Below are 25,089 nucleotides of genomic sequence, written 5' to 3'. Positions count from 1 at the left end.
GTTACATAATATACACATATGACACCTTTTGACAAACTGGGTTGTCTGCCCTTTAATAAGTTTCCACTGAAGTCATATCAGCATTTAGAGCCAATGGGGCCATTTTTTCCCTACTAGGTACAGCAATGAGATCCCCACAGTGTCATACAAACACACACACGCACACGCAAGTCGTGTGTGTCAGTCTTCCATGTTCATTTATTTTATTTAATCCCTCATGCATGAAGTGTTTGTCAGTGTTTGTATGTATGACACATCGGCAAGTTGTGTCTCCAGTTAGCTTGTTTATTTTGCCTCCAGTGCGTCAGAGTCCCCTCATCCCACCCAGAAGCCCCACGCTCTGTACAACACACACACAGACAGACACATAAACTGGAACCACATCCTGGTTCCTGGTTTGTGATTTTGTCTAATTTGATACGTTTATCTTGTGTGACACAAGCCAAGGCATTGTACCTTGGACTGGATGGACATTCCTTTTTGTGTGGCATTTTAGCTGTTCCACATGACAAATTTGAGGAAGTGTGTGTGTTGGGTTTGGAATCCTCCATGACACCTTCTAATGTTGTAATTGAGGCAAACCCTGCCTGCTAAAATAATCCACCTAATTATTAGGCCGAAACCTCAGCTTTTTGATGAACACTCAACCGGAGGCCCTTCCATTTCAGTTCTGCCCCACCTGGCCAACCCTTCCCCTCACTACATCCTCACCTTGCTTCCTCAGCAACCTTCCACCCAGGACACACACACATGCAGTTATGCACTAATGCACATACATAAACACCCAAACTGTAGCACACACAAAGCAAGTCTTTCTTCTCTCGGACGGGTCTTTGCTCTCGATGTTTTTGCACCTGCGTGTGTGTATGTGTGTGTGCGTATGCTGGTATTTCCTCTCTCGAGCGGGTTACCAACCACAAACATGCCTCCCTCTCTCTTTCCATCTTTTTCGCTTCCTCTCACTCGCTGAACCTCTTTTTTACTTCAGTGGAAGACACGCGCAACCTTTCCTCTACATTGTAAACCCACTTAAATAAAATGGTTGAATCTATGTATTAGTAATAAAGTCACAGTAATTTGCTGCACTAAACAAATTATTAGTTTGACATCAGTACACACAGACAATGAAAATTAGAGGGCATCTTCTGCTTGATTAGTCTGTAAAAGTAATAAGAATTATTATGATTGAACATGTTTTTTAGAGTTAAGTGTACATTACGAATCATCAAAAGTACATTATCCAACATAAGCATATTTTACACCCATAGATCACCTACAGGAGTCATATATTTAAAGTCTTTTGGTCTCACAATTGACAACACTGTCATTAAGCTTTTTATTTAAATGTTTTTTTTTTTTTCCCAGCAATTGTTGTTTAAAGTTGTTTGAAAATGCACCATTTCACACTGTCAAGGGGTTCTAATATTTTGGCCTAATCGATTTAAATAGGGAAATGGGTTTAAAATATTAAACACACCTCTTGGTATGCTGCCGTGCATTTCTACCAATTGCACCAATGGTATAAGCTCATAGCTATTGTAAAAATGTCATGACGTGTCTCAACTCTGATATAATCTTCGCAGTTAAATATGAGGCAATTGACTCGGTAAGTTTAACACCAAAATATATTTTTTAAAAAAACATGCCAACATACACCTCTCCTGGGGCTGTGCAGTGTTGTGTAAAATATTACACTGCCCACTTTCCTACTGGGAATTCTTGACTGTAAGGTATTGCTGGAGCATACTGTCATCTTTGCCTCGGGCCCCTGGGAGAAATCACATTTACAGTATGTCCTGCACTGTCAAAGCCTTCATACGGCCTCTCGGGGTCGGTCTTCCCACCATAGCTCCACAGAAACATGTATTTACAGTAAATACTGATCTAGGTACATATGCACTCTTAGGCCATAACATTAGGTAGGGTATGCCATCAAAGAGCTGTGAAAACACATTTTGTTCTTAGTTGACAGACAGAGGTCATTTTTACGTCATTTGACTGGTGTACCTAATGCTCTGTCTGATGAGTGTAGAGGTTGGCATGGGGTGGGCTGTCAGTGAGATGGTCAAAACTGCCGCTAGGTTTCAAGGTAAATAGAGGGGCAAAAGGGAAACATGCTGGGAGGGAAGGTGGTGGTCACTGGTGGGGCCGAAGAGAAGAAATAGAGGTATGAGGGAGGAGTGTAGCGCTGAGACGTGTCAGAAAAAGGGCGCCTGGGCCCCCCTGTGGAATGTGGCCTGTCTGCCTCCCCAGAAAGAACAGAGCAGCGGAGAGAAAGGGAAGAGGGGGGTGAAAAACCAGTTCTGCCCCATCATGTTGGGGAGAGGGAGGAGGGACGCAGCGAGAACAAAGGGCGGCGCTACGGGCCGAGAGTGAGGAGAGGTGGAAAAGTGAGAGTGTGTTGCACTTTGGTGAGGTGCTCGAGTGTAGACGTGCGGTGATGCATAGCCAACCAGAAATGTAAGCAGGATAAATCCTCACATACTATACCTCAAAACGGTATGCGTGTTCTGACGAGAACCAGGTGTCTTCACTACTTTCCTTTTCCTTACATCTCTCATCCACCTCCTCCCCTTTTTTGCAGTAAACTACTACATCGCTGTCTCCTCTCTTTTCCTCGCCATCAATTAATGGCTTCTGGTGTTCCAGCCGCCACAGTAGTAAGAGCAGCTGGCGATGACAGCAAAAGAGGGGAAAGGAAGGAGAGAGAAATAGCGACAAAAAGGTGCCGTTTCCTTTTAGGAGTGCCACTCATCAGTTTGGGGCTTTTCTCTCTTTGGCCTTAGGTTACTCCAGCAAGCAAATAGCACGTGAGGGGCCCATTGCAGTCACGCTCTGCCTTCCCCAAGGCTATCAAAGGCGCACTGGATGAGGAAAAAAGCCGTTTTAGAAATTCTTCTAGACCCTCCATTCATACTCCACTTTCTCATGTTGTATTTTTTCATATTTTTTAGGAGGTATATCCTTGTTTTAGCCCTTCACACACACTCGCAAGAACGCATATAACATCTTGCCATTATCCCTTCAAGAGCCCTTAACCGTCTCAAAGTGTCAACACATAAGGCTTACCCGAAGATGAACTCGCATTAACCTTACCCACCCCTAAACCCAAGTCTTAAATCTCAAGCAGTCCTTTAAAGGTGTCACACTCGAGGTCTCAAACTGAAATCGATCCTTATGAAGTTAGACGACGACAACAGACACGTATGGGTGATGTAAGTTAATGAAAGCTGTAGTTAAGTAGCCGCAGTGATGACTCAAGATTTGGGTGAACTGATCCAGATTTCAGATATTCACAAACACTGATAATACGATAAGTGTTCTGCGCACGTATGAAGAGTGGATGCAGCTTCAGAGAAGACTTGCAAACTAATGGGAGGTGAATGGTGGTCACTGGGCCACTTATGTCCTGCGTGACCTCCAGCTCTCCTCTGGAGTTCACTTGCAGGTCAGGGGTGCACAGGAGATGGAGATGATGGGATGACCGCTGAACAGATAGCGAGACATTTCCTGACAACATGTTCTGATTTCTTAGTGTAGTGGGATTTCATTTAATCACATTATGCTTGCGCATCTACATGAGCAGTGGAGTCCTCTTGCACATTGGTGTCTACACTTATGTGTCTGAGGGAGAGACCCCCCCCCCCCCACTATGTGCATGCCTGTTTCCCACTGTCATATGCGCAGGATACTAAATCAGTGGCGGGCCTCTCTCTGAGTGCTGTCACCCCCTAAAAGCTTTGCATTGGTCTCAGCCTGGCTCTCCTCTTTATGATTGAGGTCAGTGTAGTTCAAAGGTCACCAGAGGGCAGGCTGGGTTGCCAAGCATCACAGAACACCCACTGCTGCATGGGACACAATACAAAGAACACTATAGAACACCAACTTCCTTCAAGAGTTTCCAAAGAACGAGGGACACTATTTTTGTTTTCTGACTTTTGCTCCCCTAACAACACTAGAATATGGCCAAAATAGTCCTCAAATCTTCTTTCATATTCAGGTGTTAAGTAAAAATCTATTTAAACATTTTTTTGAATTAAATGTAATTTTCTTTAGTTGAAAAGAGAATTTTTCAGCTGCAACTGGTTCTTTTTCTTACTTTTTGAAATGTTTTTTTAGAATTGATTAAAATGTACAATATGGTGTGAGTTACCAGAATGCTCATGAGATTGGTTATATGAATCATTTTCAAAAAACTAAAGTATTAACAATTGATAATACTGTATTGAACACATCTCGCAGCCTAAATCCACTCTTGTTTTTCACTTTTCTTGCTAAAAGATACTCATTCATTCAGAGAAGTGAGTTTCCATAGTTTTCATTATCTTTTTTGCTGGTAGGTCATTGAGTGTTGAGTCTGAGAGAGACTGAATTGGCTCCATTGGCTTCGTCGAAGGCATATATGGTTTTCAGGGGGAGCCGTGGTTCTATCCGTATCTAAGGTGATCAAAAACTGCCATCATAGAAATTGCGATTTGCCCAAAAGTGTATAAAATATACTTAAACTTGCTCACTGCCAGTCGTGAGTCTACAATCCAGCGACAAGGCTACACGGATCAATCGTAGACCGACTGAGGAAATGCTTCAGCGGGCCAGATAAGCCTGCATGGACACAGTCACGGTTGGTTGACCCAGTCAGCCGAGAAGCTCTGAGACACGAAAAGACAGATAGCGGCCCAGTTAAACAGAATATGTGTGTGCATTTTGTGTGTGTCTACCCCGTTCTCGTTGTGGAGACTGAGTTATACACACTTGCGCGGGCACCTGGAGTGCTGAGGTCAGTTTTGGTTGTCATGGGAATGTTTAGAAGCACTTAAGTTCAGAGGTCCCGCCTGTACTGTCAGGTAAATAACACTCACATGCGCGCGCGCATAACGAGGGAAGTGCACGACACAACAATATCCAACGGGGACTCCAATGCTCATGCGGATGCGCAAGCATAATGTGATTCAATGATTGTGTGATTAAACACACAAGAAGAGGCAGACTTGCCGAAATTTCCTCTTTTTTTTTTTTTTTTTTTTTGCGGGGGGGGGGGGTTTACTGTTCAGTTAATTTGCAGATGAGATCACCATGGAAATACTTTAAGGTTTCTGCAAAAAAAGCTGGATTCTGGTTTGTCCTCCTATGTAATTGTTAGTCGGGACATTTTTGTAGCAATCATTTCAGACTTTTTTTTTAAGTTCTTTTGATACAAGTTGATCAAAGAGGTCACATGTTGTCTCACCTCTCCTTTCCCAAAGTCCCTGATTATGGCACTGTACCATCACTCAAAGAGGTGGACATCGAGAGGAAAACGTTCTTTAAGAAAGAAGTTGAACAATTGAAAAGTGGCACAGTAAACAACCCAAGATGCACACACTTATATGTACACAGCGTGCGCACAATAGTTTCCATAGGACTGAAGGGTTGCTAATTAGCTAGTGTGTCTCGGCTCTTTGTGGGGGCAATTTTCAAGCAAAGATTATCGTCAACAGCAAGAAGAAAGTAGTTCTTCCAACATCCTTGAGCTTTTGTAGGAGAATTTGTAGGTTGGATAAAATCTTCTAAAAATAGTTTGGTTATGGTGGTTATTTCAAATCCTGATTTTTAAAACCATAAGTCAATGCATACATTTTTTGGCCTATTGCAAACACTTCTGGGAACATCTAAGACGAGCTATAACTTTCTAATCTTCTATTTATGTAAAACTTTGATTCTGCATGTATTCAGAGGGTATAAATAAACACAATTAAAAACAACATAATATAACTAATATATACTTTTTGAGAAATTTTAAAATTAATATTTATGATCACACTTTGTCGCGCTCTTTTTGTCATCTCATATCTGTATCTGTTAGAATTGAAATTCAAAGTATAGTTACGTTAAATTACACAAAATTGATATAAATTGTTACATCTCAATATATATATATATATATATATATATATATATATATATATATATATATATATATATAGTAATAATAATAATGCGGCACTGTGGATCAACTGGTAAAGCGTTGGCCTCACAGTTCTGAGGACTCGGGTTCGATCCCGGCCCTGCCGGTGTGGAGTATGTATGTTCCCCCCCGTGCCTGCGTAGGTTTTCTCCGGGCACTCAGGTTTCCTCCCACATTCCTAAAACATGCAACATTAATTGGACACTCTAAAATTGCCCCTAGGTGTGATTGTGAGTGCGACTGTTGTCTGTCTCAATGTGCCCTGCGATAGGCTGGAAAACAGTTCAGGGTGTAGCCAACCAGCTGGGATAGGCTCCAGCACTCCCCGCGACCCTTGTGAGGATAAGCGGCAAAGAAAATGGATAGATGAATGGATAAAACCATTTTAAAACCGATTATGTAAATGAAATGTGACCACTTCCTCCAAATGATGTCCCGCCCTTGCTTCTGAAGTTCAAGGTCTTACGCTTGTCCATCAGGAGAACTTTTTGGTCAGCAGTCAGCCACTGTTGATCTTTCAACCGCTTCTGCTGTTTGTGTGTGGGTGTGTGGTGAAGGGTTGGGTGTGAGGCTGTGTCGTGCCCCACAGCCACAACAGGTGTTAAAACTCTCAGAACCAAAAACATGAAAGACATTTTCTTCTATCAAGGCATGCAGGTAATACTCTGATAGGCCAACGACGAGGGACTGGTTTTTCTGAATACCCAGTATGTTTTTTTGTGTGCACATTTGTCTTCCTGTGCATCTTTACATGTATGCGTTCATAAGCACATGACAGACAGTCTCTGTTTACATCTAAGTGTGCTTTCACTGTCTCCTGAGCTGGCTCTTGGCAGTTTCTTCCATGTGTTATTTGTTTAATTTTTATTTTTTTTTTTTACTCTCTCCTTTTGGTTATTAATAATAACAGTTAAACGGCTTCCATATGTGCGGTCCGGTTGCCAGGTTAGAACTATGCTCGTCACGGCCCGGCCCGCACAGGCTCCCCTCTGAGGAGTTTCTCTCGTTGGGGAGGAGGAGCGCTTTCAACTCTGGAGGTCAACCAAATAAGAGCAAAGTGGCCTTTTTTGCCCTGGAGCATGACCAAGCTACTAAACTGTCCTAGCTTATAGAGTACATGATGAGGGCAAACTAATAGTAGGCTCAATGTATGTGTGTGTGTGTGTGTGTGTGTGTGTGTGTGTGTGTGTGTATGTGTTCCGCTGTGGGCTGAGTCTGTCTGGAATAAGACCTTCCTCTCTTGCCAAATGAGCTGTTTTGGAAACCACAGGGAAACGGCGTATGTCCATATAACGTATGACGTGTGTGTGTATGCGTGTGTGCGTGTGTGCATCTATTTGCCATCAATTAGCCGCCCCGATTCTGCACTGGGGACCAGAGTACAGAGGAAGCCCCTTTTATACAGTTAGGAAGGGAGTTTCTCTATTTCTTGGCCCCTTCTCACCTCGTTGGAATATTTAAATGTCGAGAAATTATTTGTTGTTCCTACTTCTTAGGATGTGACATGTGAGTGTGATGGTAAATTATGTAATGATATAAAACAGTCCTGGGTATTCAGTCATCAAAGCTTTATGACTAGGTCTATACCCCTGCGAATCAATAGAAATGTTAGAGGATTGTCGGGAAGGCGAGGTTTTCTCATTCCGCCACTGCATTGAAGAGAACCATCTGGAAAACAAGGCCCTTCCTGGATTTTCAAACGGGTCACTTTTGTGAAAAATAAGATGTGGAAAAAAAAAAATCTAAAATCGGCAAGCATTACAGCATTTTTTTTTTTCTGATGTTCCTTTTGGAGTTTGTGAGTTTTTATTGCGCTGGCACAAGAGCACGGTCTTTCCTCTCTTTAATGGTCAGTCTGGGCCCAAAGAAGTTGGCTTCAGCCATTTTAAAACCTCAGCTCTCTCACTGAGCCTTTATATTGCGGAAACATTACATTAAACAGCCGAGGAGCGCTGCACTTGGCTAGTGTTTCTGTAGGTGTCCCAGATAGCGGCCGCTCAGCAAGAGATTGAGCTGCCATTCTCGTTCGAGAGGTGGGCAGCCAGTTTGAAGTCGCTCTGAGTGGAAACAAATGGTTGCAAAGCTGGTGAGGGAGAAGATTAATTCCAGAGAACGAGAAGCCCTGTGTGAGGGCAACACTGAGGAACAGGGCAAAAAGACTTGGCAGAGCCTGGTCTGTTTGTAACTCACTGTAAAATTGGGAGGCTTTAGCAGGATTTTGCTCCGTCTGCACCCTGCTCATATGTGTTTACCTCCAGGAAACATTGATCCACTTGACCGTTTTCTGTGGAGTTTGCACCATAGCAACAATAACAAGACAAAATGTGACGATTGAATTGCAGTTAGTTTTTGTTGACGCATTCGTTCTGACAGTTGACATAATGAATCAAGTATCACATCTAATGATGCTGCCAGCTGTTTAGCAAATGTATTTTCCGATGCTTTCCCTACCTCAAAAAAAAAAAAAAAAACCAACAACACTGGCTTGCACTGTAAGAAAATATCCCAAGGTCAATGAACCATATTTGATTAAATAAATTCTTCACACCTCTTGTTAACTGAGAGGGACCCTTTGATTTTTATTATTCAAGTGTATTGATATTGATTTTTAAAATCAGAAAAAAATCCCTGAATTAAAAAGTATTCTGAATATTTAAATCATTGGTTGGTACTTCAATAACTTTGGTAGACGTGCTCAGTCTTATGAGATTCTGTCTGAAAAGTATAAATAGTGAAGCATTGATAATCCTATGTCAATAGAATAACTTTTTTATTGAGTGAATGTGAAGTGCGGGCCTGTTTAGTAGAACAGGAAGATGACATCATGGGAAGAAGTCTTGATTTATACTGTTGGACTAATGGCAACCGATGCATGCACAGGTTTACTGTAGCTTCTGCCATTTATTGTACGAGATCATTTCTTTTTTTCTGCCCGTCACTGTATGTCACTGGCACAGATGGACCAACATATTATTGTAATCCATTCAAAATCATTTCAAGACATCCATCCATCCATTTCATGAACCGCTTTTCCTTACTAGCGTCGTAGGCATGCTGGAGCCTTTCCCAGCTGACTTTGGGCAAAAGGTGGACTAAACCCTGAACTGGTCACCAGTCAGTCGCAGGGCACATGTAGACACTGGCAACCATTCAGACTCACATTCACGCTATCACTGAGTGAGAACTGAACCCATGCTGCCTGCATCAAAGTCAGGAGAGTGTACCACTACACCATCAGTGACCTCATTTCAAGACTAATTAAGGGAAAATAGATCATTTTGGAAAGGACTCCTGATCGAGCTATTGCATTCACATGAAATCACAAAGTTGTACCTTGTGCTACAAAGTGGATGGAATTATAAGATATCCTTCTTTGGAGTAGTAAAATGAACTAATTAGCCCGAGTAGAACTTTAATTGTCCGAGTCAATCAATCCAAATAAAAGCGTGGTTAGTTTTTTGAGGTGCGCCAGTGATTGTGCCCAGTGCACAGAGGATTTTCGGGATCACGGAGGTGTCCCAGGAGGAAGGGCAGCTCTCAACAAGCTCTTCTTGCTTGGCTTTCAGCTTCAATAACAACTCCTGAAAAAAGTGAAGAAAACTAAAGAAAGGATTGTGAAGAAAATAAGTCCCGCCTCTCCCTGTGAAGCCGTGTCTCCTGCCGATCCAAAATCAGAAAGCATGCAGTCCTGTAGAGAAGCAGTTGAGTGTGACGGGCTTTTCTCTGCATCTTCACCCTCTATATCCATCCCTTTTTTTCCTCCCGCACGCCCCTGGGGGAGGAGGAGAGCTATATGTCTGGAAGTGTATTACAGCAAGTAAAGTGTATTCTCCGTTCCAGACCTACTGTCCACGCAATGTTTTTTGCGCACTTGCTCCGTTTAGCTCAGTCATGAAACAATGGGCCTGTCACTCCTCTTTTCTTTCCCCACATTCTTCTTGGTCAAAGTCAAGAAATGTGATCCCACCTGCCTCCTCCCTGCCCTCCTGCTTCTCCCCCAAGGACAGCGACCCAGTGCTTGCCCCGGGGACTGTTTACCGAAAAGGGAGGGAGTGGATGGTTGGACTGTAGGGGAGGTGAGGGGTGGGGGGCAGGTTTGTTTCGTTTTTGGCCATCAACAATGGACCTCAGTCAGTGCTGATGGATTACTCCAACATATGGTACCCACCTGTCTTTTCCCTCCCTATTCTAGACTTCACTCTGTTTAGATTACTTTGCTTCTCGCTCCCTGTCTCACCCAAACACACTGGATGCATTAGAGGCCAGATTCATCACTCACACACACACACACACACATGCACGCAGACCTGTTTGCTTTAGCAACCTGAACTAGGCACACACACATACACCACACACGCACACACACAGTCTAATGAAGTGAAAAGGAGCTCGACCTAGTATTTTTCTCATGTACGACAGCCAAAATGTCCAGAGTAAAAAAGGCACAATGTCAAGTTCTGTGCTGCACAAAGGCATCTAAAAAAGTATGCAAATCAGACAAGTGTCAGAAATATTCCTTGAGATCATCATTTGCTTGACACACGTGTACATGTGCCTCTCCTTTACTCTGAACGCGTCTTCTTCACCGGCCCTCCTTTGGACCCTTGCTTAAGCAGAACTTAGTTATCAACCGTATTTTCCCAACCTTATTATGATGTGTGATTGGTCCTCCCCGTTGCCATGAGTATGTGTGCGCACATGAGTATGTGGGTGACCCCGCAGAATTAAAAAAATGCGCAGTTATTAGAGGCTGTGTCAGAGGCGATGATTTACAGAGGGGAGCGATGACAAGTCAGAAGAACCCACACAGACGCACACACTCGCACTGTGTGCTCTCGGGCCTCCAAGCTGAGCGCTGACCTCGTCACCCCTCCTTCCCCTTCCTCCTCCTCCTACCGCTCTCACTCTAATAAAACCTGTCTGACACCATTGATGTGTGTGTGTGTGTGTGTGCGGGCATGTTTGTGAGCGTGTGTGTGCTCCTCGGCAGCACAAAGACTCTGTTGTTGGGCCTCCCTCTTAGGCCTCTCTCATATTTTCTTTAAAGGTGCAGTGCGCCCCCAGGAATGCCACAGGGGGAACAGAGAGTTGGGTTCGGGGAGGTGGGGGGGGGGTGCGGTTTGGAGGAGTTGCTTGTGTGTGTCTGTGTGTTCGCGCGTGCGTTACAATCCTACAACTCACCCGGGTCACAGAGAGAAAAAGAGAGGGTGAAGATGAGAGATGAGGAATGAGTGAGCAGGGCCAACAACGAGGAGAGCTTCTTGACTATGTCAGAATGAGCGTGTGCACATGTATAATTGCTCGGCGGCGTGTGTGTTCGGGACAGTGGGCGAACATCATTCCACAAAACTTTACGCAGCACTATATGGGATTATGACTTAGCTGCCACCAAAACGCAAATTTATAGTTTAAACTACAAGTGTGGAAACGAAATCAACAATGATGCTTTCCAAGTATGTTATGATTGAAAAAAGGGGAGTATATTAAAAAAACAAAACAACATCTATGTTTAAATTTTTCTCAACAGTGGAACTTTTAAGGTCACAGACAATCTGTTCCGGAAAGCTTTTTAACAGCCGATGTTTTCCACAAAGGAAATAATATAAATCAATCTGTTCCAGAGCCAAACTGTCATTACTTATTAACTACATGTGACAAAGTTCCAGTCACATTTTTTACATTTTTACCTGTTAGAGTTTAAAAATAATTTATCTTCTGTTAATAAAACTAAAATTACTCATCCTTGGATAATATGTGACTGAAGATGCACTTTGTAAGTAGCAGTTCCATACAAAGTGTATCAAGACCTAAAGCCCTTTATCATAAAAATAAATTGTGTGCTTCGCACAAATTCTGATGAGATTTGATGGACGCAGTGAAAAATAACTGCATCATCATCATATTGCTCTCTTTTTACACTCTTACCATTCTGTGGTGAGATAAACGAGAAAAAGATGAAAGAACAAAAGGAAAAAAAAGTCTTAGTTCCCATGTGAGGAGGTGTTTTCTTCACCGAAAATTGTCGGTGTCTATATTGTCTGACCTTTAGGGTGTTTTACATTTGAAGGTCGTGCAATAATTGACACCGTATATCAGGTTACAAAAGCATAACAAGTGTCCTGTACAGATTTCGAAAGGTTAAAATGACATTGCAGGAGAGCTACATTTGTTTGTATGCAATCAACCCATTCATGGGCTCTTAATAAGTCACCGAGCAGTGCGTCATTGTTCTGTTTGCCAACACTAAAAGTGTAGACACATCCACTGTATCTCCAGCCAACTGGTGTTTACTCTCACACCTCCACCAACTGCGGAATCTAGGAGATGTGCACTCCCAGTTGATGCTGAATTTTTTTACACATTTCCTGCTCTGTGTGGAAAAATGTGACTCGTGCTATAATTTATTTGCCAAATGATGGAAAAGGGTGACTTGGTAACAATCCAAATGAAGCTACTATCAATGCAGAATTGTGGTGGAACGATTAAGTGTATAGCCACTGCAACTGATAAGAAGACGCAATATAATATTACACTGAACAAAATATGTAAGAAATGATTCCTGATAATAATAATAAATTAAATGTGTTTTTCTGAGCATCTGCATGTCTGTACAGTAATTATTATATGGGGTGTTCATATTTTAGAGAACTTTAAATTTGAATCAACATAGCACTTAATGGTACAGTAGTACTTTGATTTAAGCGTGCCCCAACTTCAATTTTTGTTTTGTACAGCCGGTCAAAATTGAGTTCTGCCGCTCATGTGAAGTGAAAAACAAAATGGAGAAATGAAAGTACTGTAATTCCCTCATGTGTGGACCAGGATAGGCACATTCTCTAATGTCCTTTAAGCACTGTCAGGCATAAAAAAAAATGTGTCGACGCTCACAAGGCACATATTTTACAATTGAAAAATCCCATGTCACACCAACAAAAGTAAATGTCACCAAAAATGGATTGATTAATTACTGTATGTACTTCCTGCCATCTAATAGAAGATGATTTTTTTGTTCTGTCTGTCATTGTGCCTCACTGGCATAAATAGATGAATAAAGATACCTTATTTCTTGGAATATATGTTTTTATTAGCAATTACATAAAATTGGATAACTTCCCACGGGACACCTGAAGAGCACTCATGGCACACTAATGTACCCCGGCACACTGTTTGGGAATCACTGCCTTAAATGTTCACATACAACTCCCAAACACTACAGTACGTACAGTAATTACTCGGGTTTGGCACAAATCGGTGGTGACTATGAATATTGAGCAGAAGTGTGATTCGAGTGCAACTGCTATAATTAGAATTTCCCAAGTCTCAAATGAATCTAAGTATAACATGCTACTTTATTCTGATAAGATTCAAGCCGCATTGACTTTATAAAATGCAAAGTAGTTGATGAGTATTAGCCCGTTTCTACGGCAGACGCCATTTGGACTCACTGTAAATACCGTAATTCCCGGCCTACGGAGCGCACCTGGTTATAAGCCTCACCCAGTACATTTGTAAAGGAAATACCATTTGGTACATCTATATACGCCGCAGCTGTGTAAAAGTCGCAAGTGCCCACATTGACACCCACATTGAAACACAAGATATTTACAAAGAAAGGCAGTACACAGAGTTTATCATTAGCGGCGCACTAACAGGGCCGGTTAAAAAAAACCATACCAGTAAAAATCAATGAGACACGGCAGTAACATACTCACGCAGCGCTAACAGGGCCAGACCGGTAAAAGTCACTTTCTCGGCATATATTTTCCACCGGTCTCACTCGTACCTTTTCCGCTGGAGTGCCCGCTTGTGGCTGTTACAAAAAAATGCACAAATTCGCCACATCACCGCATAAACCGCAGGGTTGAAAGCTTGTGAAAAAAGTCGTGGCTTATAGGCCGGAAATTACGGTAGTTTTCTGTGCATGTGCTCAGTTGTCGTTCTTTGATGCAGGTGATCATGATGATCAGATAATGAGAGCTAGCCGACTAGTTAGCTAGCTAGAAAGTAGACAGCTGGTCAGCCAGCCATGATTTACGGCACCGAGAGGCTAGCTGACTAGCCGGGTTCTTTCTTTGACCATGGAACAGCGATGTATGCCATTTTAAAGTACTGTTTCCAGAGGGAATTATTTACAGTTAATGATATCAAATTCTAGTTTTTATTTGTTACACTACGACACGTTTTTATTTTGGAAGGGTACAAGATGTAACAGTTTTGATTCTGATTTGGAAGTCATTTGTTACTGTCAACACAAATAACAAATCATGATTTAGAGGTTGAGTCGGAGCCCTAGTAATTAAACTTTTGCCGAACCAGTTTGTTTTAGGTTCCCTAAAATTTTATTTCATTACAATATTATCATCTGTATAATACAGTAGTATTTTTCTTTACCAACAACATTGTGGAGTTTTTTTTTTCAGGGGTGTGGACCAGAGTGGATTCATGGCATTTCAGTTCATTGCCATGAGGAAAATGCATTTGTATTTCATTTGTGGTAGATTTACATAAACTGTATACCTCACTGCCATAAAGCTTTTTGCGTATATAAAGAAACTGTTTCCCTTATTTTGTTCTATGTATTCGTCACATGCTTCACAAAAGCACATCTATGAATAGAGGCGTAGGAGCGGAGACAGGCATCACCTCTGCTCTGTTCTAGCGTTTATGAAAGCCATAAATGGTTCTTTAATATAGTGGTAATCAGGGTGGTAATTTGGGTGGAATTGTCCTTTATTGTTGCCAGACATGGCTTCCCAACTCCTGCCAACACACACACACACACACAGACAAAAGCGCACACTCGCTCTTGGGCAGACATGGTGTTCAAGGCCTAATTCACACCACATGCCAACAAACTGGGCGGTTCTGTGTATATGTGTCTCTGTGTCTGTGCTTGTTTTAATGCTGAGGTCAAACCAGTAAATGGGAGGGGGTTCCCGAAATTTTTCTTCAAGTGTTAAAATTCATGTGTGTGTGTGTATGTATACAGGCACGTCCACTGCCACATCTGTGTATGTGTTTTTTAATTGCGGTCTCAGCAAAAGTCGCAAGTGCCTCCATCCAGATGGTTTTCATCATTGCGACTGCACAGAGCATTTCTGTCTCTTTCGGCCTCCCTCTAATCTCCCGCTCTGTTTTTGCAATTAAACGTTACTTAATGTGCCAGAGCGTCTAATTTGACAATTCATTAAATAGGTGACATTGTACAGTAACTCTTTGCTGCACGCTTTCACAACAGCATTCTTCTCCTCCCACTTGTTGTCAAGTGATGCATAAGAACTCGTTTCTGGCCACGCGCGATTGCGTAAAATCTTTTACGCTGAAGAACATAAGTGAGAGCTGTGGCCGTTAATTTGTGGTGACCACACATACACGCACATACTTTCGTGAATCAATATTTACTAAGGAACCTTTCCCCTTTGAGCCAGAGGAAGCAAATGTGCATCCTGCTGTCTCCCCTCTCTAACCCTCCATCACAAGGGTGTGTTTGTATGTGTGTGCGTGCGCGCAGCCAGTGTGTTTGGAAATGGGTGTTTTCTTGTTTTGTTTTCGGCACCGTGCAAACATTCCAGCAAAACACCTTTGACTCTGAAACAGATTAGTCTTGACAAAAGCGCGTTATGGACTTTTAATACTCAAATGGTAATATTTTAAGTAATATAAGGACAAATAAGTGATGTAAGTTGAAAAAAAGTCAGTTGGAGTTGGTGTTACTGGTTTGACTGGTCAGCACTGGAGGGCAGAGAAGTGGAGGAGGAGGAGGAAGAATAGTGGAGATGTGGAGCAAGACTCCCATGCGCATCAGGGTCAACTTACATCACTGTGACACATATAAACACTGTGCAAGTGACACACATGACGATATGCTGACACACTTCTGCCTCAGAGGATGTGGACAAGCCATTTTGAACAGTGGAAGCAGCGAGACAGAAGAGAGGGGGGGTGCAGGCACGATTGAGGCAGTATCAAATAATGGAAATAGGACATTTGTAAGGAGTTTGGAGGAGATAAGTAACTAAAAAGGACAGTTAGAGTCAAGTATGCTGTAGAAAGGAGTGGCGGCTATTTGACTGCATTTTCTTCCCTCCAAAGTTGAAAAATAGGTTGTGCTGTGACGTTGAGCAGGCACGAACACGCTAAAAACACAGAAGGTCATTTTGTGAGCGCAATGTTTTACAAAGAATATCCAAAAGAAGTGGTCTGATGTGTTGGTATTTTGAGACAAGCCAAACTTTCACCGTTATGAAACCTTAATTTACTGTAGGTAACATTTTAATTAAACTCCCATACAAGTGTAAAAGTAAGTTATATTCCTCTGCTAACAGGAAAGAATAAAAAAAATTGAACCGCTTTGACTTTGATGAAGGATGTTGAAAAAAATAAAACATTCTACCGTAACGTTGGTGAGAAGTAATGATGACTGTTTTGAATGGGAGTCTGGTCACTGCGGTTCTTTTCATATTCTGGTTCCTCCTTCTTTTGGCCTAAGTTTCACACAAATGTTTGACACTTGCTGAACTGGCTTCTTGTGAAGTATGCTGAGATTCCAAATACAGTGTAACAACCAAAGAAACAACAAAAAAACACATTTGATACTGTTTAAATTCCTCCTTTATTTGACTTGGAATGCACGCTTATCCAGGTAGCTGTGGTTGAATTCACCCTTACATGTACATGTTACTATCAGAATCAAAGACATCTTTATTCACCAAGTATCTCAGAAACATACAAGGAAATTGTCTCTGCTAGTTGGAGCCGCTCGAGTATGACATACACGTCGAGTACGAGAACAGACAGACAGTCAATTGAGACATGATGACATTGCTGTAACAGTCACGGAGCAATAAGGGTTGCTAGTAATCTGGCAGTGATGGCTTTTTTGCTTGTTTTTCTGACAGTTGTGCAAAAAGATGCGGAGTCGTACATCAATTATAGCAGTTTGAATGCCTCCTAAAGCAATAGTCCAGCACAAAGACCATTCTACAAAGGGCGCTGAGACTTCAAGGAATGTACTGTATGCAGTTTAAAGTGACTAGTCATGCGGTAATTTGGGACAGTGTCGAGTGTGTGCAAGTGTTGCAGATATTCCCCAGACGGTTGTGCAAGTGGTCCAGATGCTACTCAGGTATGAGAGGCTCGTATTGGTCAACAACAGATGTGCAGAGGTTCATGCAGCGTGGTGAGATTACCACAGCGAGTGCACGAGTAATGTATTATATATAATAAAAAAATAATAATTGGCCCATCAAAATGTGCCAACAAATTCAAGATGAAAATTTGCCAGCATGAAGTTGAATTGTAAGTTAGCTGTTTAAGAAGTTTTTTTTTTTTTTTTTTTTGGAATGCCCTGCTTGTCCTGCCTGAATCATGTCCACTCTGACTCTTGCAGGCTCTCCAGGCAGCCAGACAGTTCCTCCTCCAGCAGGCCTCCGGACTCAACTCCCCCGGCAGCAATGAGGTCAAACAGAGCCCCGTGCAGGTCAGAACACACATCAACGCACTCACCAACACACAGAATGTACAGAGGTCTGTGTCCATGTCAACTACACAGTGTGATATAGGTACATATCTTTCCTTCCTTATTGCTTGAGCTTCCTCCTTTTTATCACCTTTGTCACTTTGGGGCAGTTTAATTTGTAGCCGTGGTTCATATGAGGGTCTTCAGACTAAAATGAAGAGGCACAAGGTAAAACTGGAGCTTTGCTTGAGTGTAAACTCTATTGATTTAGTTGACACTATCGCAAAACATACCCTTATGGATACTTTTGCATTTCTTAGTATTATTATTTTAGATTGTGCAGGGGTCAGGGGTCAACAGAACCCACATAAGATGCATTTCATTTCTCCTGCAAAAATCTTGATGAGAAATTTTAATAAAATTATAGCATTTTCAGTTAAAAGTGAAAAATATAAAGAACACCCAGACTTTAAGACAGAATTAAAAAAATATGTATAAACAAATAAAACAGAATGGCATGCCTCTGCAGGAGAGGAATAGACTTTCATCAAATGCTTAAAAGCAATCATAAAGACTTCTGTTTGTATTTGGAAAAACACTGAAAAACCCAAATGACAAGACTTTTAAGGCAGAAGGGCATCATGTTTTGTATCTGAATTCTAGATTAAAAATTAATGGTGATTTGCTTTTTTTGTTGAACAAAACAACAAAAGAGAATACAATGGAAAGTAAAGGAAATTAAAAAGAAAATGTCAATTGAGTGCTTGTTAAGCACATTTTATGTTTTAAAAGGAAGTAGAAAGAAGTAATAAACAAAACTATAGTTAAGTTGAGTTGTCTGTTATGGATGTGCAGTTAAATAAAAAACACAAAAATAAATGAAATAATATCAGTGCAACAAGTGAAGGTGAGAAAACAAATCGCATGAGAAGAAAATGCACATTTGCTAAGTGTAAATCATCACAAAATAACCGATGATATACATACATGTGTAGTGGTGTCTTCCTCAACACGGCCCTTCAGAAGCGACACATGGTTTCAATCTGTACTGCTGCTTCATTTAAAAGGATCCTCCAAATAATAGGACGCTGCAAAACTCATTTTTTTAGTTTGTGGCCTTAGAAATGACAACATTTTTCCTTATATTTAAGTATGAATGAAGGCTCTGGGGTGCTGAACCCTCACGGGAAGAATAATGTTGATCCAATGTCATTCAAAAGGTTTTGCTTTCTGTTATATCCATAAAAAAAGTGATATCATTAACCTAGAGTGACAGTTTCCGATGGAAAAACATGGACAGCGCGCACATCGAGTTGACCTGCCTCGTGCACATTCTGATGCGGGGTGTTACCTTCTACTTCCTTCCTCTGGTTTTTTTTTTTTTTCTCCCAACACACAATCACAGACATGGACGTACACACCAAAAGCCCCTCTTCCTCCTCCCTTCTCTCCATCTCTGTCTTGTTTGTCTTGTTTGTTGGTGCCTGGCCTGTTAGCCTCCCTGCGCTATCCAGGGCACCCGAGCTACATCTCTGTTGTCTCAGCTGTCAGCTCAAATGGTCACACACATCCTGCCAATGCACTCTAGGATGTGTGTTGGCAGGGTGTGTGTGCGTGTGTGCATTCTCATGCGCAAAAAAACAAGGTACAGTATGTAAAATAAAAAAGAAAAATTGTACTATTTTCTAGACACCACGCCAAACTACATTTCCAAGGTTGTAATTTGTGATTTAAATGCTGTCTTCTAAGTTTTGTTTTAATGTGCTTCTTTAAACAGACAAACCCTCAAAATACATAAAGTTTTGCATCCATGCTCTTTGCTGCACCAGTCCTCTTCATCCAGTTCTGTATTTGGAGGGTGTTCCCCCCTACCCACAAAAATAGAAATGTCCTTTATCTCAAGAATGTTGTTGTGTGACAACTGAAATTTGATGCCTCGGCTAGACATCAGCACTACTGAAATAAAGAAGTAATATTAAAACGTACATTTTTAAATGGGTTGTCAGTTAAACTAAATAATAACACTTGCAGTGTAAATGATCTTCAGAATTTGTCTGAAAATAATAATAAATAAAATAATACAAATCTACCTCAGGAAGGCCCGTAAATAGAATTGAATCAGACCAATATTTTAAGGTGCCTGGCGGTTGGTGCAGTGGTCCACGCTAGGCACAAAATGGCCGTCCTCAGGTTGTTCCTGGGGTGCTTTCTTACATGCAAATGAGTGTCAGACAATAATTAGATCTTTAGGAGCCTGATAATTAGATCCCCCCGCCCCCAACTCCCTCTCTGAGGGACAGAGAAAGGGGAAAGACTTTTTCTCGCATCTTGACTTCTCTGAAGTCAGGGTTCTTGCTGACACCAACTCCAATACGAAGCCCTTTTAGACTCGCCTGCACCCCACCCCCACCCCGCCCACTGCACATAATATTTCTCTTCTTTTACTTCATTTGTAATGGAAGGGAGGATCTGGACCGCAAGCGAAAGAAACTCACAAAGATTGAATCTGTTCTATGATTGGTTGTTCTGAGGGGCTCTTTGTGTTTGACTCGTTGTGTGAGATATTATCACTCCACTGCGTGTGTCCGCATGTGAGTGTGTTTTTGTGTGCGTGAGTGTGTGCGTGTGTGTCGCTGTCTTGTGTCACATCCAGGAGAAACTTAACAATAGCTTACGTCTCTCGATGGGCAATTGCAGGAATAATTGATGTGCCCAGTGGAAGTGCAGCTACACTACAAGTACAATAGTGTTATTGAATGTTTTCAGGATGATAAGATTAAATTAATCGTAGAAACAAATGCATTCTTATAGTTATTCAATGCACTGCATGAGTTTCTCTTGCAGCCAACGGGATGGAGACCTTAACATAGTTTTAGTCCTAATTCAAGCTTCTTAAATCATTGAGCTGGATCATTTTCTATGTTAAAGCACCGTTTTAGTTTTTTTTTTTCCAAATACTGTAACCAGTTTCAAATGCTAAACTTATGTAATGGTACATGTATTTTTGCCTCTAAGGTAAACCAATATACCCTCATGCGTGATGGCTCTATGATGTTAAGAATGCAGCATTGTGGGAAATGAGTGCGGGCCAGTGAGTCATTATGTGAGAACAAAGAGGAACCACCTGAAAATATTCGCAGCCTCGGAAACAGATCATGTAGTCGATGTTGGGCTTAAGTGTCACAGTTATCTTAATTGCTGGTGGCACGAGTGGGCGGGAGCCCAATTGGCTGACACAGTGGCAACTGGCGGATTAGCCAGCGTGATGCGCGCCTCCGTGACCTGCCACGCGTGCACAATGGCCTCGCTTGGCACGCGCTCATAAGGCGGCTGGCTCCCAGGGCGCACATATACCGCATACCCACTTGGCACTTCTCGCCTGGCACACTTAACATGCCGCCACTTGGCATGCACACATACAGATTACTGCACGTGCTTGGCGGAGGCCCATACGTGTGTAATTGAATAGCGAGGTGTCCTGTATTCATGTATTATTGAGGAGCGTGTTTAATTAGGAGAATATGTAAAAAGACTCATTAGAGGCTTGGTAATTAGTTGGGGCCTGAAGAGGCCTGGGACCAGCACAGCAGGTTGCAGGGAGAGCCGTGTCAGTCCGGAGCCAAGATTTTACTTCGGCGAAAGCGTTTCTGATTTCTGTGTTGTTTCTAGTTTCAACGGCTTCACATGTGCGAGAAACTCAAGTGTGCATTGTTTAAAAGTCTTTATAGTCACCAACAAAAAGTATGTGAAAAGATGAGTGCTTTGCCCCGCAGAGTGGGACTCAAGCCAGCCCTTCTTCTCTTCTCCATTATTTCCTTTTAAAGTGTTTTTCCCAAAGCACTCCTTTTGTCTACTCACTGGAAGTGTTTAGTCGACAGTTTCTCTCATTTGATGTGCAGGGAATTGCAAGGGTGTGTATGTGTGTGCGTCTGTGTCAGACAGGCGGGGATAGAACAAAGCAGGGGGTGCGCGGGGTCCTGACAGTTTGTGAAGGGTGTATGGGAAGAGGTTGGGATCGGGCTTGAGAGAAGGGGCCGCTTGTGACCGTTGGAGTGTGAAACTCTTATTTTGTGATTTGAAACATGAGTGAGATCAATAATGAAATATGGTCAATAACAGCCACTCCTCACACTTCCCAATCAAGTGGCCTGAGCGTGTGCTTGCGTGTGTGTTTCTCGAAGTGTGTTGTCATTTTTATTCTGAAGCACTGGGCCGTTATAGATGGATGTGGGGGGGAGAGAGTGGGTAGATTTTTACTTCAATCTGATGGTCTGTCACTGTCCTCAAAGTTTCTTTTTTTGTTGTTGTTTTTTTTTTTTTTTTTTTTTCATTTTCTCTGTGCCCTGTCAAGCAGAGTATTTGCCATGAGTGTGTGTCTGTGTGTATGGGCACATTGACCAGTACAACATTGGAGCCCTGACACAGGTCCCAGCAGACTGCAGTCCAGGGCTGCTTCTCTTCACTCTCATAAGCCCTCCATCCGTTCATCCATGCGGTCCACTCGTCCCACGTTCTCCAGGTTCTTCAGTGCTCTTGGAGACCTGGCTATGGCGAGCCTCTCACACCTGTATGTGTTTTAATATACACAGATGCACCATATTTCATGATGAGTGTGTGAAAACTTACTAATAACTCACGTCATCGTGTTACACATGGCTGCCACCTATGAGCCACATGCCATTTCAAAAGAAGTATAGCTGAGCCGCCAACATGAAAGGCCCTTAAGGTCGTACAATATGGAAACCGACTTACAATGAAGTTCCTCAAAAACTCGGGGCTGAACTTCAAATGTTATCATGCATACAGGGTAACCCCACCTGTAGCTGTGATGGCGAAGAACAAAACTCTTATGCTGACCATAGAACAGAAAATTAGCACAACAGGACAATCTGTATGAATCTGTCCTGGCTGCTAGGTAAAAAAAAAAATAAATGGCTGCAAAGTCAGCTGTGTGTATTCTTAATGTAAAAAGATTTGACTTCTGTTGCATGTTTGCACCATTCAGGATGTTGACAGAACTTCAGCAAGATTTTCTAAGAAATTGGAAGTTGAAATGTGGCAATATTCTACGGATCATATTTAATAAGGAACCATAGAGTAACAATTTCAAACAAACATTCCATATTTCTGAAGAGTTCACATATACCCCCTCTTTTCCTGGAAAATATTTAAAAAATGTAAACTTTTCGGGAACCTGGAAGAACAGCCACTTTAAGGCTTTCCAGAGTGGCATTCTTTCGATAATCCAATTGTTCCAGCTTTTAAACTGTTTATTTTTCTTAAAATCCTCGGTGCTGTATGCTACGTAGTACGTACAATGTCGAAGATGTTCATTAGACGCAATCCTCTTTTGGGACTGACTTATTTTGCTAGATGCCAGTGTGAGTTTTTTGTGCCTTCCTGAGGGAAATAAAAAATTGGTATCCGAGGAGTTGAGATGATCAGAACACCTGCAACTCTGCTCAACTTTTACCTTACTTGCCAAGTCGCTTATTCCCCCCCTTCCAGCCTAATGTGGCCCCTGGACCCACAGTGGATTAGTGAGTAGGGGTACTCGGTGCAGACAATGGAAGCCCTTTTAATTCCAGTAGTGGTCTGACCCTGAGCTCCAAATACTCTTTACACAGTAGGGACTCCTTCACTTACTTTTTTTTTCATTCCTCATCGCCTTTCTACTTCAGTCCTCTCTTGTAGAGCCCACTTGCTCTCGAAACCTTCCCGCCCCCTCCATACCCTCCTCTTATTACTTGGCAAGAGGAAGAGACAGGTTGTTTACCTGGGGAAGGATAGGTTTTGTACAAACAAGTCGAAGTTCAAGAAGAAACATGAGGCTTCACCACACACCACCTCTGTCCAAGTGCGGTGCAGACTTTATTTGGAATGGAGGAGCCCCCACTGTGAGCACTTTCAGTGGCAGTGGAAGGTCATGCGTGCATGCAAACACCGCAACTTTCAATGTTGTATGCATGTGTCGAGTTTTCAGGCACCTCAAGGTTTATGTGTGACAAAATGGCTGGCCACTCTTGCAGTGCGACAAGGGCGGACTGTCGAACAGGGAGAGCAGGAATATACCGATGGGCCGGAGAGCCTGCCACACACAAGACGAAGAAGCAGATAAAATATGGGGTAAAAAGTCCTGACTTGAGGGCCCATTGTCATGACTGTACTGTGTTGTTTTCGCCTACTTCTGTGTATGCTAAGGCAATCAAATTATGGCCACGTGTTTATGTCCCACCCATTTTCCCAGGCCATTGAGGCTGACTATCACTTGTCAATCAATCTTCAGCTAAAAGAACAAGAACCTGTAGCTAGATAGCCACCGGGACCAGAGTGGAGATGGACAAGAAAAAAAGCAAATTCCGAAAATGTGCTGCTGCGAAGATGAGGGATTAAAAAAATAATAAATCCCTTTTGGAAGTGGTGCCCACACATAGGAAAATACAAATAATTATTTGGCAAATGTTCGAGTTTGGCCACCCCCGCACGGGCGTTCCTTGCCAGCACAAGCCGCGGTCAGCCTGGTCCGCAACAGTACTTTGTATGAATCATACGAGAAGTACTAATCTACATCCACCACTTAAATTCACCCTCCTCCTTTTAAAAGCAACACAATGGTGAATAAGTTACTGTCGTGCCATGCTGGTTCCATGTACCTCACATCTGTCCTGGGACCAGTAAAAGCAGGGAAATCTAAATGAGATGGAATGAGTGAATGGCGTGTATACTCACACCGTATGAATTCATTCTCCTTGGTGGGTTGATCCTAGTCCTTACTCTGTTCTTTTTGTCTTTGTTTTTCATTTGAAATATTTTAGGTTATTAATGACTCCATAAATAATGGTCTAAAAACTCAACAAACTCATTTATTGTATTTTTTTTTTTTAATTCTAATTATCAGGTGACATGAAATTTATTTTTCCGGTTGGCTGGCTCGCCACAGCACGCATGAACTGGGCCGGTATGTACATGACTCCCAGGCCACTCCCCCCGCCAGTCGGCCCCTTGCAGGGAGAGGTGGTAATGCTCAGTGACAGGGATAAACAGTGCTGCTGGGGGAGGGGGAGTGGTGGCTTCTACCAAGGGAGGAAGAGAGGAAGGAGGTGTGTGTCAGCCTCTCTCTTCCTCCTTCCTTGTCATTTTTTCAATTATCCCTCACTCCTGTGTGTCCCCGCAGACCCAGAGGCAAGGTGCACATCATTTAGACTGAGAGGCTGTTTGGATTGTGATTATGGCAGCAGCTCTTCTTCTCTGCTCTCAGCGCCACATACACACAGACGGACACATGGGTGCCAGTTCGGGCTTGACTCTTATTTGCCTGTGGATCAAATGTTCTTTTTGCACTTATAACAGCTTCCACTCCTTATACTCAAGATTTAGAATGTGTCTCTTAATATTTCTGCATTATTTCAAAGGAACAGCCAAGTTCTTCCACACGAAAGTCATCCAACCATGACTTTATACACCCTACTTTGGAGAAATAGAAAAGGGCCTTGCTCTAATTGATGAAATTATTGAGTACCACACTTCGGCGCAGGATCAGTTCACGCTCAGGAATGGTGTGAATGTCAGAATGAATAGTTGTCAGTCTTGATACGTGCCCTGCGACAGACTTGCAAACAATTCAGGGTGTGGTCTGCCTTATGCTCAGACAGCTGGGGGAGACTGCAGCTCACTGGCAACCACAAAC

General features: G+C 42.4%; 1 protein-coding gene across 2 annotated transcripts in view; it reads left to right on the top strand.

Moving 5' to 3' along the window:
* Positions 1 to 25,089, top strand: part of foxp4 (forkhead box P4) — a 97,125-nt gene that overhangs the window by 31,262 nt on the left and 40,774 nt on the right. For both annotated transcript variants that reach the window (XM_061832964.1, XM_061832963.1), the window contains exon 3: positions 17,334 to 17,423. In XM_061832964.1, coding sequence (XP_061688948.1) covers positions 17,334 to 17,423 — 90 coding nt within the window. The remainder of the gene's footprint in view (positions 1 to 17,333; positions 17,424 to 25,089) is intronic.

Source organism: Syngnathoides biaculeatus, chromosome 10 (genome assembly GCF_019802595.1).
Source record: "Syngnathoides biaculeatus isolate LvHL_M chromosome 10, ASM1980259v1, whole genome shotgun sequence".
In the NCBI taxonomy this organism is placed as follows: Eukaryota; Metazoa; Chordata; class Actinopteri; order Syngnathiformes; family Syngnathidae; genus Syngnathoides; species Syngnathoides biaculeatus.
Note: the sequence above shows the minus strand (reverse complement) of the source record. Positions and strands in the feature narration are given on the sequence as shown.